The sequence below is a fragment of the Aotus nancymaae genome, unplaced genomic scaffold (assembly GCF_030222135.1).
Source record: "Aotus nancymaae isolate 86718 unplaced genomic scaffold, 86718_ANA_hifiasm-v0.15.2.pri h1tg000029l, whole genome shotgun sequence".
Taxonomy (NCBI): Eukaryota; Metazoa; Chordata; class Mammalia; order Primates; family Aotidae; genus Aotus; species Aotus nancymaae.
Window position 1 is genome coordinate 54,639,305 of NW_026988442.1, and position 14,282 is coordinate 54,653,586.

Genomic DNA, 14,282 nt, shown 5'->3' on the forward strand with positions numbered 1-14,282 from the left:
ATTAATGGAGGTTGTGGTAAGGCTTTTCTTGGGATGGGGATGCCAGAAAGACCGGTCCTTGGGCACAAGTGGTTGTGGCAGCAAGCCAGGCATGCTGGTCCTTTGTTCCTGGGTGGCGTATGTGAGCTTCAACAGAATTAAGTCCAGTGGACTGATCCTTGTGTCTCCAGGCGTCTTGCTCAGGGGCCAGCAGTGGCAGCAGTGGGTTAGGTAGACAGGCTGGTCATCAGGCTTCTGGGTGGCATGTTTGGCATTCGTGATAGCAGTAATGGGATGGGCCAATCATTGGGCTTCCAGGGAGCAAGCTTGGGTACCAGCCAACTGGGAAGGCAAGTCCCCAGGTCCCCAGGAGGCATGTCCAGGCTTCAGTGGTGACCAGCAGGGCAGGCCATTCCCTAGGCTGTCAGATGATGTGTGTGCGGGTGCTAGCAAGCTGGGTGGGCTCATTCTCAATCCCACAGAAGATGTGCACACATACCAGTGGTGGCAGTGGGTGAGCAGACAATCTCTAGGCCCCCAGATGATGCACATGAGCCCTGATGGGGGCAGCACTGGGTGGGATGAACCTGTTCTCAGGCCTCCCATTGGTGCACATGGGTGCAGGCTATGGTGGGTGGAACAAGTCGATCCCTGGAGCCTTGGAAGTTGTGTTTAGGCACTGCAAATGGTGGCTCTTGGTGGAGGAAATCTTTCTTCAGACCTCCAGATGGTATGCTTGGGCCCTAGTGGTGGTTGGGGCAGGTCTGTTTTCACACCCCCATGATCGTGCCTATAGACACCAGGGATAGTGGGTGGACTGGTCTGTATTTCATTCCTGTCTTCCTCCATCTTCCTATTTTACCTTTCTTCCCACCCTCCTTCCTTTTTTGCTCTTCTCACAAGGGAGGTTAAACCTGACGAGAATGATCAAGTAAATATAAGGGTGAATTCTGCCATTTTTTTTTTAGGAATTTATACTTGTTAAGTTTGGATTGTTGAGAAAAGGCTTAGTTTTTGCACTCAGAAGTCACTTATTTATAATGAGCAGACTGTACCTACTGAATGAGTCAAATTTCAATGCAGGAAGCCCTGGATAGATGGCCTATGTTGATCAGATTATAAGTAATTTTATTAAATGGTGATGTCTTAGCAGTAAAAGAAGCATTTATTTGTCAATCATCTTTAATCTGTGTCTTCTACAGTGAGCTCTCACCCTTGCCTTTCGTGTACCCAAATCTGCCACAAATATATTGTTGAACTTTACTTTAAGTACATTGTATTCTGAAAGCACTAAGTATACTCTTTCAAATTGGGCATGCCCCAACTACCCACAAAGTGGTTTTTATAGCAGAATCCCTTGAATTAACTAGATGAACCTCTTCATATCTTCACAACTGAAAATCTTATTTCACAGAGCATGTGTCTGAAACTATTCCAGGAAAACAGAAGAAAATGCCATATATTTAGATTAATGTTCATTTCCAAAAGATACTTTACATTTTAACCTCCTGTGACCCATTGGAATCCTAGATTTGAAGAAATAATGCATGAAGTCTCTAATATCTGTTTTCCATTCCATGTTCCACTGATGTTTTCTTCTAAGGTTTTAGATTTGTGAGGCAATCATAATTTTCATGAATAGCACAGCCAGAGATTAGGACTTTCTGTGAGGTAGTAGAAGTGGGGTAATTTATGAAGTTTTAGTGTACAATAATTAAAATTGACACGCCTAAAGGTAGCTTTTTTTCCTCATAGCAGAGTGTGTCTGCTTTGAACAAACCATCTGAAGATATCAGAGTATTTCAGATTAAACATACATGGAGTGTAAATTGACAGTTCTTTTTAAAGTACTTTATTTTTTTAATGGAATCATGAATGTTTTCTTGGTAATCGTTTCTCAACCATTGGGAGCTACTGCCTTGCAGTTTGTACCCTTGATGCCCCTTGAGAATTGTTTGCAACAGAGACTGTTTTGCAGATTTATAAAGTTCTGAACTTTGCCTGAAATTGCACATCAGCTTCATTTCCTCACCCCCTCCCCAATCATTCTTGAACGCCTTCGAACTGAAAACTTTAATTCTGATTAGTTTATCCTAACAGACAATTTAGAGAAGGATTGATGTCCAAATAAACTGTGTGATGTGGAACTTGCCCCAAATGAAGAGGAAGTTGGCATTCCATAGCTGGACAGTAGCACTTGTAGCTGTGGGGGCGCCGGAGCTGAGCCAAGCAGGCCTGCTCAGAAGAGACTTGGGATTTGGGCTTTTTAAGAACTCATGTTACAAACCTGCTCCCTGTGTTGAGACATAAACCCAAGGGGCTTTTAAAGATCAGCTGTGATTAATAGTAGTCAGTTTGAAGGCAGAGTCAGCAGTTTAAAATTTATCTCAACAAACAGTGGCTTGCTTGTAGCGCCTGTGTTTAACATTATTTTTGAAACAAAAGTCATGAGAGGTAGAGGAAAGGAGAACGTTTGATTGTTTTCTGATTTATTGATCTCTCCCTTGGATCATCACCAAGACTGTCAACTAGTTTCCAGAATGTTGTGGGTTGAGCTTCTGTGCTGTGATGTGGTTTTATTTTTTTAGTGGGGAGATAAGGGTATTTCATGTCTCATTTAAAATCAGCTACTGTCCTTTGTCAATGACTAATTTGATATTTTCTCTTTTCGTTCTCTGTTCCCTCTTCTATGAACATTCACGTGTGTACACACACAGTGTACACACCCACACACACACAAATCAGTTTATCTAAACTTAAACTTGAAAGTATTCAATGCTGCTTGTAAACCTATTTTACTACTGTTAATATTTTAATTATTACTTTCCCAAAACAGAAAATAAAAACAAGTAGAAAAATTTTGCCTTCAAATTTCAACATTCACGTATTTTTCTACCTCTGTATGCACTCATTTTTAAAACTTAGCTGTAATCATATATAAATATAATTCTGTATCATCTTTTTTATTCATTTTTTTAAAAATGTTGCTTAATATTCTGTTTTTATTTTAAATGATCACATGACATCTTATTAGCTTAACCATTTCCATATTGTTACATATCCTATTTCTACCATTTGGGGCCTATAGTAGACATTTTTAAGTATATGATGATTTCATTCGGGGAAATGATTCGTAATCTGAAAAGAAGTAGACTGAATAGGTCAAAGAATATGGATGTTTTTATGGCTTGACACATATTGCCAAGTTGCTTTCCATAAAAGCTGTACTAATTTACAATATCCCCCATACCCTAGGGTGTGATGTACCTATTTCATTTTCTTACCAGCTTTAGGAACTGTCGTTAAAAGAATATATATTTTTGAAATTATTGCATATAAAATGTATCTCATTTAAATATATGAATATCTTCTGTGAGGAAGGTCATTATAATTATATATCCTTTGAGTTTCTGAATCCATTATAAAAATTGATGACCAGATAGTTCTCTTGGAGTAATATGATCCTCAAGTGAACCATGAGCATAAAAATATGTTGCATTTTATATTTTTTATTGGAATTTTACATTTATTTGCTGCTAATAATAAACCTCATGCTGTTTCTTTACAGGAAATGAGAGTTAAGTCCGTTTTTGCGTCTGAACATTTCTCAATAATGTCCTTTGGAATTTGCTTTTGGTGTTTAATTTGACACTGAATTTGGAATTGGTCAGAAAGAAAACGGTTTTCTTACCTTTCCTGTATGAATTTTCTAGATGAACTTAAGGCGGGGGTTGATTTGGATCAATAGTTTTTAAACCGGAATGTGCATCACAGTCACCTAGAGTGCTTGAGACACAGATTCCTGGGACCCCGCCCTAGCATTTCTGATTTGGTAGTTCTAGCGAGAGAAAATGTGATGCTGAGGCTCCCATCCAAATACGCACTAGGGTTTTTTTAAAAAAGGCAGTGTACCCAGATTGAATAGACAAACACCAATTTGGCTGGACACCTTAGTGTGATGTGCTTCTGTCTTCCTTGCTGTGGTTCTCCTAGGGCCATTGCACTGCATGCAGAAGACAACTATGTGAAGAGTGCCCTCCGGAGCTGTGTGGGGGCTTGTGCTGGGTCTGTGGGAGGCAGTGAAATGGAATCACTAGCAATCCAGAGTCTGACGTCATTCTCTCTGACTCAATGACATACATCAGTTTCATTATTTAAAAAAAGAAATGATAATAATATCTGCTTTAAAGGGTTATGGTAATTAAATGAGGTTGTGTATGTAAAGCACCTCATGTGTGTCTGGCATATGGGAAGTGCTTTGGTATGGGTTCCTTTCCATGGAACGTGGGTGACGAAGGCCACTCAGGAGCTTGTAGATCTCAGTGGCCATCTTCTGCCTCTTGTCATGCTACCTCTTGGCCCTGGTACATTTGTTTCCCCTCTTTACTGCCCACAGGAAGGCTCTGTGGACATTCTCTTGTTTCACTGTGACTAGCTTTGATTATTTTTTGATGGACTCCGGTGTTAAAATATGTCAAAAATCATTTGTATCTCACAGAAAAATCCTTGCTGGCCAAACTGTGCCTCTTATGGGTGGGGACTAGGACTTATTTGTTAGAATAAGCTTATATTTGGTGCACTTACTTTGAAAAAAGAACCTCTTTTAATGAATCTTTGAGCCAGCCAGAGAGCTGTTTGTGCTTCTGCTCCTAAGTGCAATGGGGCTTGTGTATGGAAACCATGACAACTCTTATTTTTGTCAGCAACTCAATATTCAACATGTTTCATGATGTTAATTATCTGCTTTTGTATGTATTAAGGTTTGAATAAGAGGATGAATCATATTAGGGCCAATTTTTCATATTCATTAAAGTAATTTCAGTTTTTTAAAAAAATATTTACGATAGTGACTGGGGGCAGGAATATGGAAGTGGTGTGGGAGGGAAGAATTATTTTCCCCCTGACTTCCTGGAACTTCGTGTCCCTGATTTGGAGATCCAGAACAGAGGAGAGTAGTCAGTTAACCTCATGAAAAAATAAATTGAAGACTGCAAACTTTATTGGCTGCTGTTCACTGACTAATAATCTCTTTTCCTTGACACACCTCTAAAAGCAGTCCTCCACCAAGACAAAAATCTGTATCCTAACTAAGCCTTATAACAGCCGCAACATTCAGTGACTGACATACTTTTCTCAAGAAACCTTCCTTCATAGCTACCAAATGTTTGGAACTCTTGTGATGCTCCTCTTTTTCTCAGTTTTGGAGGTCGGCAAGCTCTAAGGCTATCTTGTTCATAGATTAACTCAGGGAATAGCCGTGCAGCATCTCTAGGCTTTTTGCCTTCTCCTTTGCCAGCTTACTGTAATGTTGACACGTTTTTAATAGGTTCCAACTACACAGTAAACTGAAAACCATTTACTTTTGCTGTGTTACATCGATGAAAATTCCAGCAATAGAAATTGATTTCATAATTTTAACAGATTCCTGAGAATGCAGTTAGTTTGGACATTGAGTAATGTACATGGTTCCGTATGTTCATGAAGTACAGTGAGGTACAGGGGCAGGACACAGCTGTCACAGCATGTACTTTACCCAGCATGGGACAAGGCTGTCTTTCCCACTCCTGCCTTCAGGAAGAAGCGCTTGCCATGAGTTACAGGAATGACGGAGGTACTGATTCTCATAACCCTCTGGCAGTGAGGCAGGGCCAAGGGGCCAGAACTCGGGCTGTCATCCCCTCTGCCATGAGCAGCCTCATTCATTTATCCATGTTTTGTCTGTGCCATGGCATGAGAAATATCTCAAAGCCCTCTTGCAAGGTATGTTAGGTGAAGTAACACAAATATTGGATATACCTTTTTTAATCCTGTCTCACCAGGAAGAACGATGCCCTTCTGTAAACTCAGTGTTTCCCAAAATTGATTGATTGATTGTTTCATTCATTCATTCTACCCTCATCATTTTTTCCATATCCAAATGCTACTTCATGCCATCATTTACAGACTCTTTTCCTTCAAATTGGCTAACTCTTTTCCAACTTAATTTTGTTTTGAAAGGAAATTATTATCACTGCTGGAAATGGAAAACATAAAATGGAAGGTAACTAGGAAACTAAATATGTAATTAATGAGATGAAAAAGTTTAGTCCATGAACCACATCAAATTTTCTCATATGCCACACCTTAAGGAAACACTGTATTCACTTATAGTCCTCTCAGATGCCAAATATGGGCCATTTTTTTCCCCTCTCTAAAATAGCTTTACTTCTAATGTTCTGTTCTCTGAAGGATTTCAGCACTTCTGTAGGAGTTAATTGTTAAAAATAGCTCTCTGTATGGATATTCATGCCAGAGACTCTGTCCTCATTACCTGGATATCTGATGTGACTACCCAAGTTGGAGGATTCTGAAGAGAGTTGTTAAGGAGAAGCAGGCACACTGTGGCATGAGATGCAAGGAGAGAGAGAAATGTCTTTCATTATCCCATGGGTGGCTGGTTGGGGAGAATTCTAGAATATAAACAGGGAATTGGATTCTGGTTTAACTTTACTGTTAATTAGCTGTGAACCTGAAAAGTACTTTTTCCAATGTACCTCAGTTTCTTTTGAAGGAAAGGAAGGATGGAATTCTCATGACTCCAACATCCCATTATCTTCTCTTTACTTTTACCTTTGGATAATTCAAAGCATAGCCAGGTCCACAGTTTCTTATCTGCAACTGAGAAGTCCCCAAAACTTTGAAACCAAAAAGCTTTTTCATAACTTACTTGACAGAACATCTAACCTGAACTCATGTGATAGTCAAATGTGACCTGAAAGAACATGAGTCAGCGTATAACGTTTATTCATTCTATCCAGTGTGACTGGTCATATATTTTGTTGAAGAAATATATTTAGTCATGGGGGTACTCTTCAGATTTGGCTGGGGATGTCACATAAAATATAGGGTATGCTTCTTACTACCTTTATAAAATGTGAAAAGTTCCAAATTTGGTAAATGCATCTAACCTTGAGACTTTGAAAAAGGATCGTGGACATATATAATCAACATTTATTGTGTATTTAGTGTCTGTAAGACACACTAGGCATTGTGTTAGGCTCTGGGGAAGCACTGGAGCAAAACAGCCCCCAGAAAATCCAGTTAAAAGGTTCTCATGCTCAAGCCTGTAATCCCAGCACTTTGGGAGGCTGAGGTGGGTGGATCACGAGGTCAAGAGATCAAGACCATCCTGGTCAACATGGTGAAACCCCGTCTCTACTAAAAATACAAAAAATTAGCTGGGCATAGTGGCGTGTGCCTGTAATCACAGCTACTCAGGAGGCTGAGGCAGGAGAATTGCCTGAACCCAGGAGGCGGAGGTTGCGGTGAGCCAAGATCGCGCCATTGCACTCCAGCCTGGGTAACAAGAGCGAAACTCCGTCTCAAAAAAAAAAAAAAGGTACTCACATTCTTGTTGAAGAGTCAAATTATGATAAATAAATGGATCAAGTCACTGTAGCTGAGGTATATAGGAAGGTGACTGAATGTGGGAGTGAGGGCACTGAACTTTGTCTAGGCCCCTGTGTTGTGGTAGCAGGATGGGACAGTCTTCTCAGAAAATGGGAAGCATGAACTTGAGTCATCCATGGGTTGAGTAAGAGCATAGTTGGACAAGCTTAGGAGGATGTGAGTTGCAGGTGGGAATGAGAAATTGGTGTGCCAGACAAAAGGCAGAGCTGAAGGATGCCATAAAGTTGCCCTATTGGTGAAACTACAAGTAGTTCTAATATAGCTGATGCCCAGGTGTGTGAAGGACAGTGGTGGGGATTGGACTTTAGTGGGGATGAGTGCGCTCCCATGGATAGCACTGATGGGATACATGCAGAGGAGGGGCACGGTGAGCTCTTTTCTCAGCTTTCTCCTACAGATCCCACTGAGGGTAGTGGGATAGGGTGGAGGTTGGCAGGGGAGGCCTGAAGCAGAGAGACCTGTTGGTCCCGCTTGTGGCTGTCAAGCGGAAAGAAGGCGGGTGTCTAGTTCAGGACCTTGGGGCAAGATCTTGAGGAAGGACTTTTTTCTGGACATTTGAGAGGCAACTGGCATTTCATGCTTTTCCAGGTGCATGTCTAGGACGTATTTGATCTGCATGTCAACTATGTGGTATGTACTTTAAAGGTATTAGAAAACTAAGGCCTGGCAGCTAAGGGGTTGACTTAGAGCCATATAGCAAACTAATGGGAGGGATATTGGTTGATCAAGATAGGCTTACCCCAAAAAAGAGAAAACTTTCAAATAGACATATGCCCAGGAAAAACTATTGTATAAATCAGACACCCCTGCCAAAAGTTGTGGGGGAGTAGGTTCTGAATAATGTTTCTGATTTCTTTCTCGTGGCCCTTTGAGTCATGCTGGCCGCCTTACATGGGAGGCGAGGCCTGGCTCAGTCTCTTCCGTCCCTGGCCACCATTTAAGAGTGCCTCTCCCCCTGCCTTCCTGTGTCGTTTGTTGTTTGTACTGCTCATTTGGCACTTGAAGTGCTTTGTATTTTTAGTTACTTGCCTGAATTCATGCTGTGCTCTTTGCTGGCTCACGATTTGGCAGTTACTTCTTGGGTGCTAAAGGACTTAGAGTTCACTTTTTTGCCTGACTACCCTGATTGTCTCTTTCTGGCATAAATGAGGCACTGTTGTAAGTCAGTCACTTCCTAACTTGACAACATGCGTCACCTCGCAGCCTGGCCTCACCTCCTGCCTGTCCCCTTCTTCTCCCCTGGCTCTCCTGCCACCACATGCACCCATTTCAGCCCCAGAGAACTTCTATCTCTCCAGCGTCAGAGGATGGTTTGTCAGTTCTTGTCCTTGCCCCATAGCCTCCCTCTGCCTGGAATGCACCCACTCAGTGGGTGTTTCTCTTCGCTGTCATCTTTTCTGCTTTACAAACTCTTGATCTTTCTATTCTGCCCGTGCCCCACTTGCCTCCTGGAAAGCTTACCTGTGCTTCCACGGCACCCAGTTTATATAGGAGACTTGGGATATACCATGGAGGTGTTTTCTCCTCTGAACACTGCCAAGTCCCTCTGTCCCTCCCACCCTCTTCTCTGTGCTCTTCCCTCTAACGCTAGTCTGTTACTTTTTTTTCTTCCACTTTTCTCATTATTCTGCTCTTCATCCCCAACACTGCATCTTTTTTGATTTTTTTATCCCTCCTACCAAGCAGTCTCGGGCACACACAGCTAATCAAAATGGTCATTGAGTCAATTAAGGATCTTACAAGTGAAAGTAGAATGAGAATTTCTGATATAGTTTTACCTTTTAAGATATAAAGTCAATGGGTGAAAAAAGATTTTGAGGTTCTTTTTGACAAGATTTCCATTTTCTAAGAGAAAAAGAGACTTGTCCTGCTCCTACACTAGATTTTGATTTCCTTGGAAAACAAGAGCATGCCTTGTACTTTTGTCACTCTCAGCATTTAATATGGCATCCCACGACAGTAGTAATGCACTTGCAACTGATTTATTGCTTTCCTTGATCAGAGGGAGTTCCAAGTGACTATTGGACCTTAATCCCAGGTTTATTTTATTTTGGAGAAGTATGGCCAGCATCAGGTGAAAACAATCAACAGTTGGCCAATGGTTGAAGTAAAAGAGACTTGACTAAGTCCCAGTTATAATCAATTAAATGGTCTTTAAAAAAAAAACTTGACTCCTTTTGTTAAAACATGGAGGCATTTCATAACATTAAAACATGGGAAATGGAAACAAGGGCAAACTTTAGCTTTGTCTAGTGAAATTCATTGGTATCACCAGATCTTATGTTTTAAAAATCCAGCCATGCTTTGTTTTCTTTTGCATTTATAGAAAACTTCAACGTTGCATTACTGTTCACATTCACATAACCCTTTCTAAGCTCAACAGGTAAATTACTCCAAGCAGATGGCTAGATTTTTAATTATTAAGCCAGGCTGTTAAATATATTCTCTTTCAGAAAAATTGAGAGATGGTGAAGGGCACATGTCTTACTGTTTTCTGTAAATTCCTGTGACCCTAGAAAACGTATAAAATAACTCTTCAGGTCCATGTTCAGCTGTATTTTAGGTGGTGTCTGTTAGTACTGAAAATAATTAAAAGATTTTTGTTTGAATGCTTCCTGGGATCTTTACAGGAGAAGAAGGGCCTCTAAGATGAGGTGTTCCAAGACTTGTGAGAGCAGCAGTTTATACCCAATACTATCTCTTTATGATTTGCCAGGAAAGGTTTTAATCCACTGACTGATATGCATTATAAATGCAGTTACACAATGTTGGGTAAGTTATTTGGAATTAATTTGCAATTAACTATTTTTTGGAGACAGAATCTTACTCTATCTCCCAGGCTGGAGTGCAGTGGTACGATCTTGGCTCATTGCAACATCTGCTTCCTGAATGTCGTGCCTTAGCCTCCTGAGTAACTGGGACTACAGGCACACTCTACCACACCCAGCTAATTTTTGTATTTTTAGTAGCGATGGGGTCTTGCCATGTTGCTCAGGCTGGTCTCAAACGCCCAACCTCAAGTGATCCGCCCACCTTGGCCTCCAAAGTGCTGGCATTACAGCGTGAGCCACTGCACCCTGCCTAGGAAAATACAATTTAGACTAATTTCCATGTCAAATACAAACCTTTATTTAGTCAAATTTGTGAAGTTTTAAAAAGATCTATAGTATTTCCTGAACAGATGCTCCTTATCATATCTAATCTTTGGTATAAATGGTTTGTATTTGTATGGAATTTGTGAGAATAGATTTCCACTGTTGAGTAATTTCTATAATAAATGAAAAGGGAATTGAAGCTTTTCAGGTGGCTTGTAGGAACTAGAACAACTGAATTACAACTTTTATTGCTGTCTCCTTCTGTCCCCAACAATTTCTTAGGTATTTAGGAATAGAAGAAAGTCACATGGAGGAAGGAAAGAGAGCAGTAAACCAAGTTATCTCATGACCTCATTGTTTGAAGCCTTTGTTCAGGGAAAGGAAATAATAGATGTCTTGGTTTTGTTTCTATGAAGGAGAAGAATCCATTTTCTAATTCTATATAATGAAGTTTAAAATTTTTCTGTTTAAAGTAAGGAATTGATGTAATTTTGCTGGAAAAGAAAAGGTTTCAGGCCATTGGAAATTATGCAGGGGCAGAAGCTGAAATTAGCTACTTTTCATATTTGCTTTCGGGCAAAGGAAGAGTTCATTATTTATCCTTCTTCTCCTCTGCCTTCCCGCGTGGCTATCCTCTTTACATTTTATTTTGTGCCTTCGATATGATAGTAAATAATAGAGCCATCAGTCAGATAGCTGTGCCTGGCAGTTAGAGGGTACTCAGTACGTGTAGAATGAATGAATGAGGAAATGAGTATTTTTTGTTATATTATTTGCGTTCCTCCTAATGGAAGAGATTAATTTATAAAAATGTTTTTCTTAACAAAATACTTTTATAACAAAAAAAAAGGTGTTTTGATGATGCTCTTAGTTTATTTATCCCTAGCTCTAGTTTGTGGACAACTTTTTATTTCTAGTTATGGTTTGGAACCACTAGATTCATGTATTTTCCATAGGTGGCTTGGGTGTTTTTGATCAACGAAGGGATTTTTGTCCTATGTCTCTAGTGCCCTGTTGGGCAATTCAAAACTATTAATATACACTGTTGGAGAATTTTGCTAATAGTTATGATTACATGAGAAGTTTTCATGTATTTTCTTCTAACAATTATCCTTCTTCTAATACCCTGCAGGGTATCTATTTATTGCCTTTTTCTTCGCCTATTTTAGGACCTACTTGTAGCTTCCAGGACTGCCCTGAGGTATGAGGAAGGTGATTAGTATTTTCTTCTGTCACATTATAACCTGTGACACCCACAACGAAACCTTGGGGGAAACTGTACTCTCTTGCTAACTCAACACAATTCTTGTCTTTGCGTGCAGGTATAGTGGAGGATTACAAGCCACCATTCTACGATGTGGTTCCCAATGATCCAAGTTTTGAAGATATGAGGAAAGTAGTCTGTGTGGATCAACAGAGGCCAAACATACCCAACAGATGGTTCTCAGACCCGGTGAGAGTGCCAGTTTCTCACTTTTAGAGCTCTTTTCCATTATTTGATCTTTGTTTCCCTTTGAGTTTCAACTGCTATAGCACCTGAGTGATCTGCTCTGTGTATCTGTTGTTTTCTCTTCCTATTTTATGTGGAAGGATTTAGATCTAGTAGAGTAAGTTCAGAAAAATACTCTCATTCTTGAAGAAGCCCTGTCTGATAGGAGTTACTAGTGAATGACAATATTCGTAAGAATTTCTGTGAATGAGCAGCTCCGGAAATCGGGAGACTCATGACTATTGCTACTAGCCCTAAGACTGAAGTTTCATGTGTAAACCAAGAGACTTTAAGTGAAGCTTTTAACCTCGCTTCCATCTCTGCCTATTTGAAATCCCAAACACAAGCTGCTGACTGCTGAAGATCCTGTATTGCTGCTCGTAAGTAGTAGCAGATATAAAACAATGAGATACTGTCCTATTTGGAAATTTCAGGATTGTCTCTAATACTAACGTACTACTTCTCTTAGCACCCATAAAATCATTGAGGGGTCCAATCTGGCCTATGTCGTTCACCTGATAAAGTAAATTGATAGCATTAAGAGTCCAGAGGACAGAGTTTCTGAAACTCCAAGAGTGGCTTCTTTGTCAGTGGTTAAAGCTTGAATATTTGTTTAAAGAAGATGACAGTAACATTACTCTCATTTCACAAGATGTCTGAGTTCTTAAAAAGAGTTGACATGATTATCAGTCCAGCTTCCAGGGCCACTAAAAAGCCAGTTTGTTATTGTGGTGTTTGTTCTTTCTCTTCTCAGACATTAACCTCTCTGGCCAAGCTAATGAAAGAATGCTGGTATCAGAATCCATCCGCAAGACTCACAGCACTGCGTATCAAAAAGACTCTGACCAAAATTGATAATTCCCTCGACAAATTGAAAACTGACTGTTGACATTTTCATAGTGTCAAGAAGGAAGATTTGACGTTGTTGTCATTGTCCAGCTGGGACCTAATGCTGGCCTGACTGGTTGTCAGAACAGAATCCATCTGTCTCCCTCCCCAAAAGGCTGCTTTCACAAGGCAGACATCATACCCAGCCATGTGTTGGGGAGACATCAAAACCACCCTAACCTCTCTCGATGACTGTGAACTGGGCATTTCACGAACTGTTCACACTGCAGAGACTAATGTTGGACAGACACTGTTGCAAAGGTAGGGACTGGAGGAACACAGAGAAATCCTAAAAGAGATCTGGGCATTAAGACAGTGGCTTTGCATAGCTTTCACAAGTCTCCTAGACACTCCCCACGGGAAACTCAAGGAGGTGGTGAATTTTTAATCAGCAATATTGCCTGTGCTTCTCTTCTTTATTGCACTAGGAATTCTTTGCATTCCTTACTTGCACTGTTACTCTTAATTTTAAAGACCCAACTTGCCAAAACGTTGGCTGCGTACTCCACTGGTCTGTCTTTGGATAATAGGAATTCAATTTGGCAAAACAAAATGTAATGTCAGACTTTGCTGCATTTTACACATGTGCTGATGTTTACAATGATGCCGAACATTAGGAATTGTTTATACACAACTTTGCAAATTATTTATTACTTGTGCACTTAGTAGTTTTTACAAAACTTCTTCGTGCATATGTTAAAGCTTATTTTTATGTGGTCTTATGATTTTGTTACCGAAATGTTTTTAACACTATGCTCTAAAATGGACATTTTCTTTTATTATCAGTTAAATTCACATTTTAAGTGCTTCACATTTGTATGTGTGTAGACTGTAACTTTTTTTCAGTTCATATGCAGAACGTATTTAGCCATTACCCACGTGACACCACCGAATATATTACTGATTTAGAAGCAAAGATTTCAGTAGAATTTTAGTCCTGAACGCTACGGGGAAAATGCATTTTCTTCAGAATTATCCATTATGTGCATTTAAACTCTGCCAGAAAAAAAAATAACTATTTTGTTTTAATCTACTTTTTGTATTTAGTAGTTATTTGTATAAATTAAATAAACTGTTTTCAAGTCAAACAGTGAAATTGTTTTTCAAAATATAAAAAAGATCTGTGTAACATTACGCATTTTCTTATGGGAGCAATAGAAGCACAAAACTAATTTGTAAATTGAATTTGCTTTTTAAGTCTAGTAATGAACTTACATAAGACATCATAAGGATGTCTTACAGCTTGAATTTGGTATAAGAAAACTTGTTCCTTCCCTTGGCTGTGATTATTTTTTTTCAGTCAGTTTCTCCAGCTGTGAGGTGAGGGTAACAGATCTCTCTGACCTGGCTTTCTCACAGGGGGTTGTGAGTGTACATGGGAA

The 14,282-nt window shown here is 39.9% G+C and overlaps 1 protein-coding gene across 2 annotated transcripts in view; it reads left to right on the plus strand.

Moving 5' to 3' along the window:
- The window catches only part of ACVR1 (activin A receptor type 1), a 91,401-nt gene extending 77,413 nt beyond the window's left edge, over positions 1 to 13,988 (plus strand). Inside the window, exons 9-10 of one of the 2 annotated variants that reach the window (XM_021665908.2) lie at positions 11,846 to 11,976; positions 12,767 to 13,988. In XM_021665908.2, coding sequence (XP_021521583.1) covers positions 11,846 to 11,976; positions 12,767 to 12,901 — 266 coding nt within the window. In that variant the 3' untranslated portion in view covers positions 12,902 to 13,988. The remainder of the gene's footprint in view (positions 1 to 11,845; positions 11,977 to 12,766) is intronic. The other variant, XM_021665907.2, reaches the window with a different exon arrangement.
- The last annotated feature ends 294 nt before the right edge of the window (positions 13,989 to 14,282 follow it).